We start from the raw sequence: 18,234 nt of genomic DNA, 5'->3' as shown, positions 1-18,234 counted from the left end.
GAGCCCCGCTCGACACCCGAGAAGGATCAAGTCAACAGGGCACCGGCCCTCTCCACACCTGTGACGTCCCCACAGGAGCCCAATCAAGCAGACGGGCCGCGTCGGGAAGCTGGTGCGTGTGTGACCCTGCTCTGCCTGCAGCGTCGGCTTCAACGTTCACTCAGGGGAGCCCCTCCTTCTTCCCCTCCCCGCAGAGGTCTCCCTGTCCCCCCGGGACAGCAGCGTACCGGCCTCCTTTGGAAGCTCACCGCAACTTACAATGACTCTGTTACCTGCTTCTGTGCGTCACCCCCCTTCTGCGCGGTGAGCTCCGTGACCGTGCCGTCCACCCTCACCCCCGGCACCCAGCCCAAGGCCTGAATACATGCTTGTACTGGGGGCAGCCGGACAAAGCCAGAAACCACCGGCCCGCGGGGCAGGGGCCAGTGACGTTAGCAGCAGTGCCAACGCAAGCACCCAGGGTGGACACAGAAGGCGTGGGTCCCAGTCCAGGCTCTGCCCCCTGCCACCTGGGTAAGTCGCCTTCCCTCCCGCTAAGTCTCAAACACCCGTCTTGAAGACAAAGAAGGAAACCAAACTGAAAGAAGAAGGGGGACAAGGAGGGTGAGAGAAAACGGGGGAGTCAGTGAGACCGATAATCTCCCAACTTTGCTCCACGAACTCCAGGGTTCCTTGAAGGTGACAAGACCCGCGAGTGTCCCCCGCCCCACTGCTTGGACCAGAGCCACACGCTCTCGTCTGCCTGGGATACGTGGCTCCCGCACGGGTTGGGTCTGGAAATGGAGTGCCCCAGGGCTAAGACCAGCTTTGCGGGCCGGGCCGCGTGCCTCGGGTCTGAGATGCACAGGGCGTGTGCTTGGCCCCAGAGCAGCCCCACCCGGCCACAAGGCCCACCTCGTCGAAGACGATCCTGGACGGCTGCCTGGAGAGCTGCTCCACGGGCCTCACGGCGGTCTTCCACGTCCTCCCGAAAAAGTGTCGGTAGGTGACATCAAAGAGGGACACGCGCAGACAGCAGCCCACCTCCGAGAGCACCTCCAGCACTCCCTGCGAGACAGAAGGTGCCGGCCCTGAAGGCTTCCCAACGTCACGAGCCATGCCCCACGTGCTGACCGGCCAGCCTGGGAGAACTGGGGCACTCAGAATCCACCGGTTTTAGGGGTCAATATCCTCTGGGGGAACTGCCTCTCCCGTGGCTAGTGCTCTTGGGGTGGGGGTGGGGGGTTATGCGTCAAAGGGCTGGGCCCTCCCCTGGCCAATCCAAGCACTAAAGTCCCAAGGTACAGACAACACGGGCAAAAGACTCACCCAGTGCCAATGAGACACAAGAGGCCACGGCTGAAGAGACACAGGCACCTGACACCACACGGGCCCGAGAGAGAACAAGCCCAGGTTATGGCACTTGAGACCCTAGATCAAGCCACACCTGAAGTTTGTCCTAACTATGGATTTGCCTGTTGTGTGAGCTCTCTCTAACTTAAGCTGTTTTGAATGGGGTTGTCCTTATTATTTGCAAACAAATGAGTCCTTCTTGATATAATCACAAACTCTAAATCCTCAACTTGTCAGAATTATTCTGGGGTGGTATTAGCAAAGGAAAAGCAGATCTTTGAGGACTGAGAAGTCATGGCTGCCAACACAGACGAAAACACCCAGGGACTGTAAACACAAGCCATCTTCCCAGAGCCACACAACCTACAGTGAGGCTCTCCTTTGTGCTCTTATCGTCTGCCCTGGAACCAAGAAATGGTTTTCATTCATTCATTCACTCATTCATTCATCAAACATTCATTAAGCACCTACTCTGTGCCAGGCACTGTTCCAGGCACTAGTGAGACAACAGGGAACAGGGCTCATGTAAAGAACAGTAAGAGTGGGGGAGACAGTGGGTGTGCATTTTAACAGAATGGCCAGGGGAGGTCAGGAAAGACGAAGTTTGAGCTGAGAACTAAGGGGAGGGGAGACACCAGGCAGAAGGAGCAGCAAACCAAAGGCCCTGGGGCAGAGGAGAGCTGGGGTTCTCAGCGACCCTGGAGAGCCTGCACCAACCATACTCAACTGTGTTAACTAGTTTTTCTGACACGGTGTTCTTGGTGCTCTGGCACCTGGGGCCTCACCACAGGAGACTGACCGCTCCCCCACCCCCACCCCCAGGACCAGCTAACTCCTACACAGAGTAAATGACTTGCCTTCCAGAACGTCTCTGATATGCAAACCGGCCAATCCAGAGTCCAGACTCCCACCTGGTCCCCTATCTGGCTCCTAGCCTCCAGGAGGCCACTGAAATGATTCACACCCGCCAATCCTAAACCTGGTCAAGTGCTCACCCTGCCTTGTGCCTTCCCTCCCATGAAAGCCAAGGTGAAGACTCTTGGCTATGGTCTCCCCGGCTGCTCCGCCTCCTGACAGACCCCATGACACCCTGGTGCCACCCCGCATGGCCCTATGTGGCCTGGCATACCCCGCCTCTTAGGAACAGTAATAAACTGTCTTCTCAATGTTGCCCTCACCCCACATAGGTTTTTTGTTTTTTTTTTTTTTAAGTTCACTTGAGAGAGAGCGCACAAGGGTGCAAAAGCAGGAATGGGGGAGGGAGAGAGAGAGAGAATCCTAAGCAGGCCCCACACTGTCAGCACAGAGCCCAACATGGGGCTCGATCCCACATGACCTGAACCAAAATCAAGAGGTAGATGCTCAACCAACTGAGCCACCCAGGCACCTTTCATGACATGGGTTTTAAAACTAGGCCCCCCATGGGGCACCTGGGTGGCTGAGTCAGTTAAGTGTCTGACTTCAGCTCAGGTCATGATCTCTCAGTCTGTGTGTTCGAGCCCCAGGTTGGGCTCTGTGCTGACAGCTTGGAGAGTGGAACCTGCTTCGGATTCTGTGTCTCCCTCTCTCTCTGCCCCTCCCCCACTCATACTGTCTCTCAATAATAAATAAATGTTAAAAAAAAAATTTTTTTTTTAAATAATGATATACCACCTCTAACCTCTCAGGTTAGCAACAATCAAAAACTTTGACAACTTCTGCCACAGGATGGGGGAAATAGGTATTCTTGTACAATTTTCATGGGCATATAAAATGTTACCATCTCCATGGAGGGCATCTGGCAATACTGAAAATCTGATCAGATGCACCCTTTGCTCTAGCAACTCAGCTAGAATTTGTCCTCTGGATACCCTTAGACAAACCCATAAAAATATGTGTATAAGAATATTCCCTGGGGCGCCTGGGGGGCTCAGTCAGTTAAGCATCAACTTCAGCTCAGGTCATGAACTTGCGGTTCATGGGTTCGAGACCCGTGTAGGGCTCTGTGCTGATAGCTGGGAGCCTGGGGCCTGCTTCGGATTCTGTGTCTCCCTCTCTCTCTGCCCCTCCCCTGCTCAAGCTCTCTATCTCTCTCTCTCAAAAATAAACAAGCATTTAATAATAAATAAATAAATAAATAAATAAATAAATAAATAAATAAATAAAACAAGGTCCCCCTGTGTAACTGCAGCAACCGTGAGGGAAGAGGGAGGGGCCGGATGTGTCATTTAACTCAGTGGGGGTCCTCACAATGTACAGTGTATCAAACCCCCCCACTGGGCACCTTAATTAAATAGCTCACAATTATTTTGTCAATTTCATCTCCCTCCAGCCAGCACCAGGAGCTCAGCGAGGATGGGCTGGATGCGGATGTGAGGGACAGAACCACAGAACAGGTAAGGATGGGGTGGCCAGCTGCCTCACGGTGCCCAGGCTTCTCCTGGGTCTAGCGCTCGTGAGTCCCATGTCCCTAGTCCCTAGTCCCTAGCAAAGGATGATGGCAGTGTTTTCTGTCCCTGGAAGCTGGGAGCGAGGAAGCAGAAAGACAGCAAACAGGTAGGGAGGAGGCAGCCAAGCCTGGTTTCAGTCACGGAGTTGTGGGGACCTCCCCACTCCCCAGGCCTCCACACACCTCTCTCAGCATGGCCCGTCTCTCTAGCCACATCCCCTTCCCTCCTCCTATTCCCCCCAGCTACCTCTTCTCAGGAACCTCATTCCCGTGCCTTCCCTGACCTCCACCATCTAGACCCCTGCCGGTCCTCTGATCTTGCTTTCCCTTTCCCCGGGGTTCATCCAGTTCTCTGCTGCCCCCAACCAAGTGTGAGCTCTGGGAGGATAAGGGTCAAGAGTATCCTCCCGGATACTCTTCCCTGCCCCACCCTTAGGGCCTAGAACGAGACCTTGCCCCATACTCAGTGCACTTGTCCCCAGGGGCCTGATCCTAAGCTTCCCCCCACTGCTGATGCTGCCCAGGGTGCCACCAGCAGCCTCTTAACCCTCCTTCTCTTCCCCAATCGTCTTCTCCCCTTCCCTCCTCCTCTCGCTCCTCCCCCCCCACCCCCTCCCTCCTCCTCCTTTCCCCTCCTCCCTCCTCCCCTATTCCCTGTTCTCACTCCTCCCTGCCACTCCTCCCCCTCCCCTCCTGCCCCCTCCCCTCCTGCCCCTTCCCCTCCTCCTCCCTCCCCCTCCCTCTTCCCAATCCTTCCCCCTCCTCTTCTTCCTCCCCATCCTCCTCCCCCCTCCCCTTTCTCTCCCCACCTCCTCCTCTCTCTCCCTCCTCTTCCTCCCATTCTCAGAGATGTAAGCACCAGCCACAACCTGCTAATTCCCAAACCTTTCCTGCTGACCTAGACCTCTTCCCAGAACCCAGACCCTAACCATCCTTCCACCTCTATGTGACTCCGTACCCATTTCTAATCAGGTAGGTTTCTAAACAGTCTCTGCTGGTGTGTGAAGACAGAATGTGGGATGGTCATCTGTGTCCCCCACACAGCTGCAAATATACAACTGTGCCCAAGAAACATCAAACTGAATTGGAATAGCCAAAGCAAAGAAGATCAATCAACGTTCATTGTAAAGTTAAACTCAATGGAAAAGGTAAGTGGGACAGCAAGAAAGACATACTAAAATTATTAAGAAAGTATCCTGAGTTCAAAAACACATTAATATTTTTAGCCAACACCTTTCACAGGGAAGTTTGCTGTCATCTAAAGCTGTCAATTCCCAAAATAACTCAAATCGTATAAACTTTGTAAGACTATGCTTTTTACGTTTGTTTCCTACTTGGTCTTCTTTTATTTATTTATTTATTTATTTTTTATGTTTAAGGAGGCTTCACATCCAGCATAGAGCCCAACACAGGACTTGAACTCACAGCCCCAAGATCAAGACCTGAGCTGAGATCAAGTTGGATGCTTAGCCACCCAGGCACCCCAGTCTTCTTTCAAGTGCTGTCTTTTCACTGATTTCTTGTATGTACAGCCGACCCTTGAACAACACAGATTTGAACCATACAGGTCCACCTACACGTGCTTTTGTTTTATAAACACATCATAGGAGTGTAGATGTGTTTTCTCTTCCTTGTGATTTTCTTAATAGCATTTTCTCTCCTCTAGCTGACTTTATTGTAAGAACACAGTACATAAAACATATAGCATACAAAATACGTATTAATCAACTGTTTACATTATTAGGAAGGCTTCTGGTCAACAGCAGGCTATTAGTAATTAGGTTTTGGAGGAGTCAAAAGTTATATGCAGATTTTTGATTTTGAGGGGGTCAGCACCCCAACCCGCATACTGTTCAAGAGTCAACTGTAAAAACTGTAAAACTTTCGGTTCCTGTGTTAAACCCCATCTGATTGTAAGGTACTAACTAGATCCTATGTCCCAATATTTTAAGGTTTTTTGTGTTAATATTCATGAGGGACATTAGTCTGTACTTGTGATATCCTCTCCTGATTTAGTTATCAGTTATGGGGGCTCAAAAAAAAAAAAAAACCAACACTGGAAAGCATCCTCTCTCTTCTATTTTCTGATAGAGTTTGTTCTAGAATTCATATTATTGCTTCTTTTAATATTCTATAAAATCCAACAGTGAAGTCATTTAAGTCTGGAGTTTTCTTTGGAGGAAGATGTTTGCTTATGAATTGTTTCTTTAATGAATATAGGACTATTTAGATTTTCTATTTCCTCAGGGCACCTGGGTGGCTCAGTAAGTTGAGTGTCCAACTTCAGCTCAGGTCATGATCTCACAGTTTGTGGGTTTGAACCCCATGTCAGGCTCTGTGCTGACAGCTCAGAGCCTCGAACCTGCTTCGGATTCTGTGTCTCCCTCATTCTCTCTGCCCCTCCCTCGCTCATACTCTGTCTCAAAAATAATTTTTTTTTAATAGATCTTCTGTTTCCTCTAGTGTAACTTTTGGTAAATTGTGCTTTTCAAGAAATTTCTCCATCTCAACTAAGTTATCAAATTTCTTGGCACACAAGTGATTCATAATATCTCTTGATTATCTTTTTTAATTTTTTAACATTTTTTCATTTTTTTGAGAGACAGAGACAGAGTGAGCGGGGGAAGGGCAGAGAGAGGGAAACACAGAATCCGAAGCAGGCTCCAGACTCTGAGCTGTCAGCACAGAGCCCAACGCGGGGCTCCAACTCACGAATGTGAAATCATGACCTGAGCCGAAGTCGAAAGCTTAACCGGCTGAGCCACCCAGGTGCCTCTCCCTTGACTATCATTTTAACGTCTGTAAGATATACTGTAATACTCCCTTCCTTCCTAATATTGGTAATCTGTGTTTTCTCTCTCTTTGCTCATGACCAGTCTTATAGGAGTTTGTCAATTTTATTAAGCTTTTCAAAGAACCAACTTCTAACTTTGCTGATTTTCTCTACTATTTGCCTTTTTAATTTATTGATTTCTGCTAAATAAGCAGAAATCTACCATTTCCTTCTTCTATTTTCTTCGGGTTTAACTTCTTATGTAGATTCTGATGGAGGAAAGAGATCATTGATTTCATACCTTTCTTCTCCTCTAACAGTCATATAAAGCTATAAATTTCCTTCAAAGGACTCAAATAGTTGCACCTCATAAATTTTGGTATGTTCTTCCATTCCTCACTTCAAAATATTTTCTAATTTCCCCATGATTTCTTCTTTGACTCATGGGTTAGTTGGTAGTGTGTTACTTTTCTATTTGAGGATTTTCTAGATATCTCGTTGCTCATTTCTAACGTAATACCATACTAGTCAGTTGACGTATGTATACTCTATAAATTTCAATCATTTTAAATCCATGGAGACTTATTTTTATGCCCCAGCATATGGCCTATCTCAGTGAAGTTTCCACACTTGAGAAAAACGCATATTCTATTTGTTGGCTGTAGTGTTTTAGAGATAACAGACAGGTCTAGGTGGCTGGTGGTATTTAGATCTTCCAAATCATTATGGGGCGTTTTTTGGTTTTTGGTTTGTTTTTTCTTAATTTTTTTTATGTTTATTTATTTTTGAGACAGAGAGATAGAGTGCAAGCAGGGGAGGGGAAGAGACAGACAGGGAGACACAGAATCCGAAGCAGGCTCCAGGCTCCAAGCTGTCAGCACAGAGCCCGCCACGGGGCTCGAACTCACAAATGGTGAGATCATGACCTGAGCTGAAGTCGGACGCTTAACGGACTGAGCCACCCAGGCGCCCCTGTTTTGGTTTTTGGTCTTTGGTTTATTTGCTCTATCAGTTAGTGAGAGAGGAGAGTTAAAAGTCTCCAGTGGTGACGGCAAATCTGAACAGTGCTCCCTTTAGTTCTACACGATTTTGCTTCACGTGTTTGGAGGCTGTGTTACCGGGTACCGTGCACAGAAGAGCTAGCACGGCTGGCCCAACTGCGTGCTCTGAAAGGTGGGTCCACGAGGCTGGCCCTTGGCTGGAGGCTGGGGGTTCCCATCACTCTACCGATCACAGTGTACTTTGCCTAAGCTGTACAAAGTGGTTTATGCTGAACACCTGCTTTCCTGCTGGGAGTCTGTGATCTGGGAACCCGCTAGGCAGAAGATGCCCACCTGACCAGTCCCCAAAACGTCCAGAGCCTCTAACAAGCTTCCTTGGCTGGGAACGTTTCACACGTGTTGTCATGACTGTTGTTGGAAGAACTGAATGCACCCTGTGGGGCTCCACTGGCAGAGCACCCCTGAAGCATGTGCCTGCTCCCACACTTCCCCCCACATGCCTTTCCCATGGCTGATCCTGCTCCGTATCCTCTCACTGTAGTAAATCTTTCCTGGGAGACAGACCACGTGCCGAGCCATGGGAGTCCTCCCAATGAATCACTGAACCTGAGGGTGGTCTTACAGGCCCCAAGAGAGGCACATACACATTTAGGACTGTCATATCTTCTTGACTGCCATCATGATAATGAAATGCCCCTCTAGGGGAGCCTGGGTGGCTCAGCTGAGCTTCTGACCCTTGATTTCAGCTCAGGTCACCATCTCACAGTTCATCAGTTCAAGCCCCGCATCTGGCCCTGTTCTGACAGTGCAGAGCCTGCGTGGGAATCTCTCTCTCTTTCTCTCAAAATAGACAGAAGGAAGGAAGGAAAGGAAGGAAAGGAAGGAAGGGAAGGAAGGGAAGGAAGGGAAGGAAGGGAAGGAAGGAAGGAAGGAAGGAAGGAAGGAAGGAAGGAAGAAATGCCCCTTTATCTCTGGTAATACTCTTCACCTTGAAATTGACTTTATCTGACGTCAGTACAACACAAAGATTTCTTACAGGGTTTACATGGCCTATCTTTTCTCCATCCTTTTACTGTCACACATACAGTTCACGTCTTTCTGTTTAAAGCACGTTTTTTTTACAAACAGCCTATAACTGGGTCTTAAACAATAACTTCTGACACGTGACTCTGAATCAGGAATCCCACTTATAGGACTCATTCTACAGACACATGTGTACATGAAAAAAAAAACACGTAAATGAAGTTATTATAGCTGTATCTGTGACAGCAGACAACTGAAAAAAATTGTATGTGTTCATCAATAAGGGACTGAAGAAATAAATGCAGAATCATCCAAAGAAATACTATGTTGTCATAAGAGAGAATGAAGTTCTTCACGTGATGACACGAACATCTGTAAGACCTTGCTAAGAATCTTTTTAAAGCATAAAATACAAGTGTATTTATTCGTTGCGTTTGCTTACAATTTCTGGAAAGCTATACCAAACAACAGGTCCTGCCAGCTGTGTCCAGGGAGGGACACTGGGGCCTCAGGGATTCCATGGAACCATACACTTTGCTGGCGTACCCCAGTGAATTCTGAACAACGGTAATCACCTTTTCAAAAATAAATACAAATAAACGAAATAAAATGGGACAATGACTAAAATCTCCTTCGTAAAACTCCTAGGAGAGAGACAGTGCCGTCACTGACTTGTGCGCTCCTATGAGACAGAGCCCCCTGGCTGTCTGCCCCACCGGCCGCCTAGAGCCGGGCGTCCCTCACAACCGGCTCCGCTGGTCTCCGACCGCCTCCTCTTCTGACGACCCGGCTTCGGGACAAAGCAGGCCGGTACAGGAGAGTGCTGGGCGGTACAGCTGGAGGCCGCACAGAGCAGGCGCTGGATCAAAGGGCTTGGAGCCGGAGGGTGTGGGCGCCTTCGCGGCAGTGAGCTCTTACAGACCCAGCCCCCCAACGACTTGGACATGGAGAATCGCTCCACCAGCTCTAGGACCACCTGCAGAGGAGGACACGGCCTTGCCAGGCCAAACCCTACAAAAAGTCACATGCTCACACTGGCAGGTCTGGATCCTTCCCATGCACCCCACTGGGCCTCACTGGAAGCCTCCAATCATGTGACTGTCCCGCGGGCAGTGCAGAAGCACCAGCTTCTCCCCAGGTTCCCTGCCCCGGAAGGACACGGACGCCTGCAGAGCCACGGAGCAAGGGCCCGAGTGTGCAAACGGCCGTGGTACGTCCAGGCACACGGCTTCTGCCAGGATGCCCGGAGCTCTGCCCCGGCAGCTCTAAGTGCCAGGCTGCAAGCGGGTGGTGTTGGATCGTGCACGAGCCCACCTCCTGCAAATATGCTGGCTCAAGGGACCCAAGAAAAATCAGATTACCGGGGTTTTAAAACTGCTCCACTGTGGGCAGAAGAAACCTTTACCCGGTGTCAAAAGTGCTGACCGAGTCGCTGAATCAGGTATTCTCTTTGCTGATGGGCCACTTTGCCTCCAAATACTGCCAAAGCCCGAAGTAATGGGTACAGTGGTAAGACTCAGATAAATAAGTGAAAATCAATATCCTCTCAGCTGGAACAGTAACGACATGCAGTTGACAACAAATAGCAAATTTCTTTACCTGCTTAATTAGTGGCCCATCAAGCCACTTCAGGACACACTGAAACGCAGTTGATTCCTTTATAGGCTGGCGTGATCTCTGTGGGTGGGGAGGGACCAGCACGTTTTGGTCAAAAATCCTGAGCCAGTCTTTCATTCTGCCAGTCTGAGGATGACTCGGGCCTCTAGGATTACCTGCGTGATTTGTGTTCAAATAAATAAAGGAGTTTTAAGGGCCACGGTGCTCAGAGCAATTCTGAAAGTCTCCTACCTCCCACCACACCATCCCCAAAACCCACCCTCCGCCACTCCTCCCTCCGAACCCCATGCTGCTTTCCCCGGGGTTAACATGCCCCGTCTCGCTCCGGATAGCCTCTCCGTCCTTGCTGTCCTGACCCAACTACAGCATGACTAGGCTGGCCTCAGCCAGTGACTGGTATAGAGACAGGCACATGCAGGGCTGCTTTGTACAGTTGCAGAGGTTGAGCACTACGCAAGAGTGCCAGGCCTTGGGGACTAGGGCCGTCTTGGAAGGGACTAGGAGGCATGACCCAGCCAGAGCCAACGAGATGCAAATCTCACAGCTTCTGCTCCTCCTATTAAGAGAAGGAAATACTCTTTTCTGCAGCCCTTAAAGCAGAGAGGTCATCACTGTGAAGCTGTCAGGGGTCACCACGGGAGCAGCTTCCGTGAGACACACATGGAAAAAGCAAGCAGAGCAAAAGGACCAGTGGGTCTACGTGTCATGGTAAGAGACCCTAAAGCCACCCAGGACAGCTCAGCTACATGGGCAGTCCCTTGTTGCCAAAGCCAATTTGGGACAGGTTTTGAGTGCTAAGAGCTTCTTTGGGGACCTGGCTCATCGAGGATGTCACCCGCCTTCCGGGCAGACAGGGATCTGAACCTTCTCTAGAACTATCAACCTTCCAGCTGACACAATCTTGGCTTTGATAAGAGGCTGAATCCTGTACACTCAAATGACAAGCAAGATAGGGCAGTGATCTGGTCTCCTAAGACAGTGGTTCTCTAAATGTGGTCCCCAGACGCTGCGGTTCCCTGGGGTTGTCAAGGGCTCCACAAGGTCAAAAATATTTCCACAATATTCAGATGTCATGGGCCTTTTTCTCTGTATGGACAATTTGTGCTGATGAAGCCACGGCAACAGTGGGCGAAGCTGCCGGGGCCTCAGGGCGCCCCAAGGCAACGGCACCAAACCCTTCGGGCCGCTGGGTGTTCTTCACCACTCACAGCAGAAGACACGGAAGCTTCACTTAAGAACGTCTTTGGTTGGGGGGCCTGGGGGACTCAGTCGGTTGAGCGGCCGGCCGACTTCGGTTCAGGTCATGATCTCGCAGTTCGCGAGTTTGAGCCCCACATAGGGCTCCGTGCTGACAGCTCAGAGCCTGGAGCCTGCTTCGGATTCTGTGTCTCCCTCTCTCTCTCTGCCCCTCCCCGCTCACGCTCTGTCTCTCTCTCTCTCAGAAATAAAAATGTTAAAAAATTTTTAAAAAATTTTTTTTAAATGTCTTTGGTAAAGCTGTCAAAACCACCACTTCTTGGCCCTTGAGTACACACATTTCTAATATTTTGTGATGATGTGGGAAATCCACAAAAAAGCCCTTCTGCTACAAAATGAAGGGTGATGGTTGGCTCGGGGTCAGCTGGGCATGATCTGTGCACCGTGCGGGGGACCAGCTGCTTCTGTCACTCAGCAGCACCGTTTTTACTAAAAGACCAGCTCAGAGACAAACCGTGCTCATTTGAACTTGGGCACCTTGCAGACAGACAGACGTGAACAAAATGAGTCTGTCATGTCAAGGAAAACTTGTAAGAATTGAGCTTTCAGGCAAAAATCAGAATCGGGGAAATCGGTATCCTCCCCGGGGAACCTGAAAGCTTCCAGCTCCTTGAAGGTTTTCCTGAGATGGATGGTGACGGTAAGGAAAGGGATCTTTTGAAATTGTAGGATTAAATCTGCGCTGTTTAGAAGAGGAGCCTACCTTAGAACCAGTATTCTCCTAGCGTGCAGGGCCTAATGATATAAAAGCCTGCACGTGTAAAAGACCCACCCAAAGTACAGGACAGACCAAAGGACTGTAAGTACCAGAGTTCTGGAACTCTGGAACTCTGGAACTAAAGACAAGTTCACTGGCAGTGTCAAACTCTACTTGGCAACAAACGTTCAAGAAACTACCACTTTTTGGGGGCGCCTGGGTGGCTCAGTCGGTTAAGCGTCCGACTTCAGCTCAGGTCACGATCTCACGGTCTGTGAGTTCGAGCCCCGCGTCGGGCTCTGGGCTGATGGCTCAGAGCCTGGAGCCTGCTTGATTCTCTCCTTCTCTCTCTCTCTCTCTCTCTTTCTCTCTGCCCCTTCCCTGCTCAAACTCTGTCTCTGTCTCTCAAAAACTAAAATAACACATTAAAAAATTGTCTCTTGGGGCGCCTGGGTGGCTCGGTCGGTTAAGTGTCCAACTTCGGCTCAGGTCATGATCTCACGGTCCCTGGGTTCGAGCCCCGTGTCGGGCTCTGTGCTGACAGCTCAGAGCCTGGAGCCTGTTTCAGATTCTGTGTCTCCCTCTCTCTGTGACCCTCCCCTGTTCATGCTCTGTCTCTATCTCAAAAATAAATAAATGTTAAAAAAAAAAAATTAAAAAAAAAGAAACTACCACTTTTTGGTGAAGTACCAGAGGAGAACATCCCTAATTTTTACCCAAACACTCCTCCCTTCTGAGTGAGGCCAAGTTTCTTTCAACGACTGCGACCAAAACAACATAGCTCAACAGGTTCAAAACAGAAATCTGTATGAGACCCAGCTGCCTACTAAGCCAGACGTTAAAAAAAATTTACGAAAACGCAAAACCACCCCTCTTCCTGCTAATTTTTTTGTTCTGGGAAAACAGTTGGCTTTCATAAAAAAAATACACTTCAGGCTAACACGTAACAGGTCTATCGCTATCTTTAAATGAACAATAGCATTGTTGACATTTCTCAGTTTTCATCCCTAACATGGTAAATCCTGGTAGATGTTAAGCTCCTTGGAGTCCTCAACGATTTTGTAAAGCATGAAGGGCTGTTCTAGTGGGACCCAAAGGACGAGGGCTTTTGTGCAGCGTGTGGGGAGCAGAGCCCACAGAGCACAGATGTGACTGGCCTGAGATGCTCTCCCACACTAGAGGGCCCGGGGAACAGAGCCCTGTCCCTCCACGGGAGTGCCCCCCACCCCGGAGTCCCCCACACACACACACAGACAGGCATCCACCCCAGCATCCAGATCTGGGCGGTTCCCGAGCGGGACAGCATGCATGCATCGGGGTCCTTGTCCTGCATTACTTTGGTCTGCACAATACCCCGTTTTAAGGAATGACCCTCCCGACCCCATGTGTGGGAAGGCCGCCCACGATTACAGGCAGAGCGCTCTAGTGGCACGCTCACAGATGACATGTGACCCACGGTGTGCAAACCACCATCTCCCCTGGGACTCCAGCCACGGTTCCCTCTGGAGAGGTTGTCTCTGCTCAGAAGACAGGAGCTGCCCAAGCCAGCTGGGAGCCCCAGGGGCCGCCTGCGGCTCCAGGGAGAGCCCGAGGTCAAGGCCAGCCCAGGGGAGACTGGCGGAGATGGGGGTGGGGAGGACCCAGACCTCCAGGTGGAGACAGGCTGACGGAAGGCAGCCCCACTCCCACCAGAGCTGAGTTGACAGGAAAAGCACAGAAAAGCTTTCTGTGCTAAAGAATTGCCCCCAAAGCTGTCCCTGTCCTAATCCCCAGAACCTGAGAAATGTGTGACTTCACATGGCAAGAGGGACTTTGGGGGCATGATTAATTAAGCTAAGGACCTTCAGGTGAGGAAAGTGCCCTGGACTCCACAGGCGGGCCTGGTGGGGGACCCAGGAGGGTCAGAGGGAAGCTCAGGTGACCACAAAGCAAAACAGATCCTCCCCCACAGCCCTGCCCACACCTCGACTTCAGCCCAGTGAGACGGACCGTGGACTTCCGACCTCCAGAACTGAAAGAGAAGAACTCTGTGTCGTCCTGAGCCACCCAGCACGTGGTACCATTACAAAAGCCACAGGACACACAGGTGCACTTCTGAGCAGCAGAGGCCTGACACCCAGCAGGAGGGCCACCTGCCCAAGAGACCTTCTGGGAGGCTCCCAAGGCCAGCTGCTGGGCTTCCCACGGGCACGGCTGCCACCTGCCCTGTACTGGCCAGCCACCTGCGTAAAGGGATCTATTTTCCCGTGTCCTTGGTACCTGGCTCATCATCAGAACTCAAAAAATTTTCATAAAATCTAATTGAAGTCTCAATAAAGTTGACTCCGGGGCGCCTGGGTGGCGCAGTCGGTTGGGCGTCCGACTTCAGCCAGGTCACGATCTCGCGGTCCGTGAGTTCGAGCCCCGCGTCAGGCTCTGGGCTGATGGCTCGGAGCCTGGAGCCTGTTTCCGACTCTGTGTCTCCCTCTCTCTCTGCCCCTCCCCTGTTCATGCTCTGTCTCTCTCTGTCCCAGAAATAAATAAAAAACGTTGAAAAAAAAAATTTAAAAAAAAAAAAAAATAAAGTTGACTCCCAAGCTTTTTTTTTTTTTTTTTAGGGAAAACGTCTCCCTGTGCACTTGTTATAAAACTGGGACACTGGGGCGCCTGGGTGGCTCAGTCGGTTAAGTGGCCGACTTCGGCTCAGGTCATGATCTCACAGTCTGTGAGTTCAAGCACCACGTCAGGCTCTGTGCTGACAGCTCAGAGCCTGGAGCCTGTTTCAGATTCTGTGTCTCCCTCTCTCTCTGACCCTCCCCCGTTCATACTCTGTCTCTCTCTGTCTCAAAAATAATAAATAAACGTTAAAAAAAATTTTTTTTTAAAAACCGGGACGTTAATTTATACCGAGCGAGCGCCGCGACAGCCTGAAGCTCGCCACGTAGGAAGGCCTTCCTGCCTCAGGTAAAGCGTCGCCTCTGAATGGGGCCTCTGCACACTGCCCGTAGTGTCTGCCCAGCTCTGGGGCCGTGCCCCCCTTGCAGGCCACTGAAGACCCTGCCCACTTGGCCCAGATTCCTGACCGGGCACCTCCTTCCCCTCCTGCCGGCGACCGCACTTGGCTGGCAGGTGCTGAGCAACACTCGAGTTCTGGTCCACCTGGCAGGGAACGCGCATCCACGGGAGTGCCCCCGGCACGGCAGGACCCACACCGGGCAGAAAGGCATCTGCTCTGAAGGGAACAGCCACCCAACCAAAACAGTGAGCTGGGCAGGTGGAGGTAGACAGCAACAGTCCGAGTGGGCGGTGGAGGGAGAGAGGACACTGGAGACACAGGCTCCTGGGGGTGGAGACCAGGCAGGCACAGAACTCTCCCCTTCCTCCCAACCCCCACAGAACAGCTGCCACCTGACCCTCCCCCACTCCACCACCCCGCTGCTTTTGCTACAGTCCCTCATAGATACCAGGACCTCTCTGCTCCCCTCAACACACATACACAAGGCCCCTAGAAAACCCACACACATCCTTAGAAGTCAGATCCAATGCTATTTCCGCAGGGTGAGCACCGCCAGCCCCCTCCAGTGGCTCCCCCACAAGGGAGCCTGTCACAGAAGTCACCAGGCTCCCTGAGGCTCCCCATCTCTCTTGTCCTGCAAGACTGAGCTCAGTGAGGTCAGGGCTAGGTCCTCAGTGAAAATCTTTCCAATGATGAAGTATAATCAAATTGTGCCGTGCAGGAATCAAGACGGCTACAGAGGAAAGACAGAAGGACCTCTGGGGTTGGGGGAAACAATAAAGAGAAAACGTCGAGGGCTCCATGCTTCGAGCCTAGGGAAAGGGCTCTCTGGGGGAAAAAACCATACAAGAAAACGCACCAGTTTTCACGAGTTCCCACAGTGAGCTGGGCCCTCTCAAGCCTTTCCACGTGTGTTATTCCAGCAACTGTGTAGATAAATATCACTGATGAGGACAGTGAGACTCAGGTTAAAGGGCCAGGCCAAAGTCACACAGCTGGTCGTATATGACCATTACAATCGAAGCCAATGAGACACCAGCCGAGGACCCAGGCTTACCCCCACTGCCCTCAGGCTTCAGGGAAGTCTCCTGCCCTCCCTGCATCTGTCTCCCACCTGTAAGATGAGAGGGCTGGGAGGTTTCCTAGAGGGCTCTGCTTCTGCTCACCTATTCCGTTCCAGTGCATGCAATGGTGAAGACCCGCCAAGTGCCCTGTTGTTAAGAATCTAAAAATCCGGGGCACCTGGGTGGCTCAGTCAGTTGAGCATCTGATTCTTGATTTCAGCTCAGGTCATGATCTCGCACTTCGTGAGTTTGAACCCCATGTCCGGACACCGACAGCATGGAGCCTGCTTGGGATTCTCTCTCTGCCCCTCCCCCACTCTGTCTCTCTGTCTGTCTCTCTCTCAAAAATAAACTTAAAAAAAAAAAAGAATCTAAAAATCCAGTGGGAGCAAGAGTGAGCAGCACACAGAAGATGAGCCTAATCAAGTCTCTGTTTTTGTTGGGGAGAGGGGGGTGGGGGACAGAAAGAAAAGGGGGCTTGGGCGCTGAACAGGGTAAGCTGGGACAGAGTTTCCCGATGGTTCACCAGAGAAAGACGGGCAGGAGCCACGAGGTGCTCTGCAGGCAGAGGGAAGCTTCTTTCCAAGAAGTGAACAAGATTTGGGGTGCCTGAGACCAAAAAGCTTTGGCAAGGTTTTCTGGGAGCAAGTGAGGTCTAGTTAAGCGCTGCCTTGAATTTGCTTATTCAAGCAATCTTCTTTGCATACCTACCACGCGCCAGGGCCTGGAGACACCGCCCTGAAGGTAGCAGACCAGCTCCCTGCCCTCACCGGATGGATCTGGTGTGAAGCAGAAAGACAGGAGATAAGTCAGCACACAACGAAGGCAAGGTGTGATCTATGAAAATGACAGAGGTGGTGAGGGTGCAGCGAGCTGGGATGGAGACTGGGTTGGAAGTGGAGCCGGCTGTCCACAACCACAGGACGCTCGCAACACGGAGACCCAACCGCTCTGAGAATGCAGCGGTCTTCTATGGAGACAGGCGGTGGAGACATGTGCACAGGTGGGGCCTCTGACTCATTAGGAGCGCTTAGGAGAGCAAGCATGCGGGAGGGGCCCAGGCGGTCAGCTCTTAAGTCGGTCAGGAAGTCAGCGACACGGACAGCGGAAGGGAAGGCAGGACCAGCAGGGCAGACAGAACCTCCGGCAAGAGCCAGAGTCTCGCAATCTCCGCTGGGCGGCGGCTCTGGGATGCGCCAGCAGGGGATGAGGGCCCGACCCGGGAACAAACACCCTGCAGGAGTCCCCCCACTGCTGTCCGGCCGGGGAAGGGCAGCGGGACGCCGAGTGCAGTGGGCCTACGTCCATCAGGGTCTCAGCAAAGCCCAGGTCGTCCGCACCGCGCTCTCGTCTTAAGCCGAGCGGCTGCTGACGGACGCCAGGGCCAAGGGCAGAGGGCGCGCAGGGTGAGCCCCAAGGAGCCCCACTGGAACCCCGGGCCGCACCAAGGGTCAAGACAGGGGGTGGGATGCCACTGACGCGGGCTCCCTGTCCCCGCGGAGGGACGCACGGAGCACCCCTAGCCCGGGCCCCAGCCCGCTCCGCCGCCCGCAGCGCCCCGGGCCCCGTCCAACCTCCCCCGCGGCGCCAGCCAGCGTGGTTCCGCCCGCCGCGGACTGCGTTACCTAGGAGACGGGCCCGCCGCCCGCCGCGGCCGTGCCCGGCGCGCCGAGGCCCAAGCTGTTGAGGAAGTGCCCCCACGACCGACCCAGAGCCCCGCCGGTGCCCTCGGGAGCCCGCCGGAGCCGCAGGCCTAGAGGACAGAGGACCCGCAGAGGGTCGCCCCTTCCGCCACCACCGCGGGAGTAGCCTCGGCAGGCGGCGCGCTCCGCGCTCGCGCCCGGAGCCCGCCTCGCGTCAGCGTTGCTGGCAGGCCCGAGGGACCAATCAGAGCCCCAGTCCAGGAGCTCCGCTCCCGTAGCGCCAGCCAATCGGCGCAGCGGCGGGCCCGTCCTGATTTGCATGGCCGACGACCCCTTCAGCCAATTGGAATATGACTGGCGTGAAGGCCAACCAATGAGAAGACAGTAGAGGCGTGGCCCAGGGC

The 18,234-nt window shown here is 52.1% G+C and overlaps 1 protein-coding gene across 8 annotated transcripts in view; it reads right to left on the bottom strand.

Annotated features, from left to right (window-relative positions):
* NPHP4 (nephrocystin 4) overlaps positions 1-18,044 on the bottom strand; it is a 110,977-nt gene extending 92,933 nt beyond the window's left edge. For 3 of the 8 annotated variants that reach the window (XM_058719310.1, XM_058719315.1, XM_058719314.1), the window contains exons 1-4: positions 17,813-18,040; positions 16,899-16,966; positions 10,157-10,329; positions 895-1,047 (exon numbers count right to left, since the gene is read on the bottom strand). In XM_058719310.1, coding sequence (XP_058575293.1) covers positions 895-1,047; positions 10,157-10,291 — 288 coding nt within the window. In that variant the 5' untranslated portion in view covers positions 10,292-10,329; positions 16,899-16,966; positions 17,813-18,040. Of the gene's footprint in view, positions 1-894; positions 1,048-10,156; positions 10,330-10,716; positions 10,819-16,894; positions 16,967-17,812 lie in introns of those variants that run through there. The other 5 variants (XM_058719312.1, XR_009258466.1, XM_058719311.1 and 2 more) reach the window with 5 other exon arrangements.
* Positions 18,045-18,234: the final 190 nt, after the last annotated feature.

Source organism: Neofelis nebulosa, chromosome 2, assembly GCF_028018385.1.
Source record: "Neofelis nebulosa isolate mNeoNeb1 chromosome 2, mNeoNeb1.pri, whole genome shotgun sequence".
Lineage (NCBI taxonomy): Eukaryota > Metazoa > Chordata > Mammalia > Carnivora > Felidae > Neofelis > Neofelis nebulosa.
This window is presented reverse-complemented; position numbering and strand designations above follow the sequence as displayed.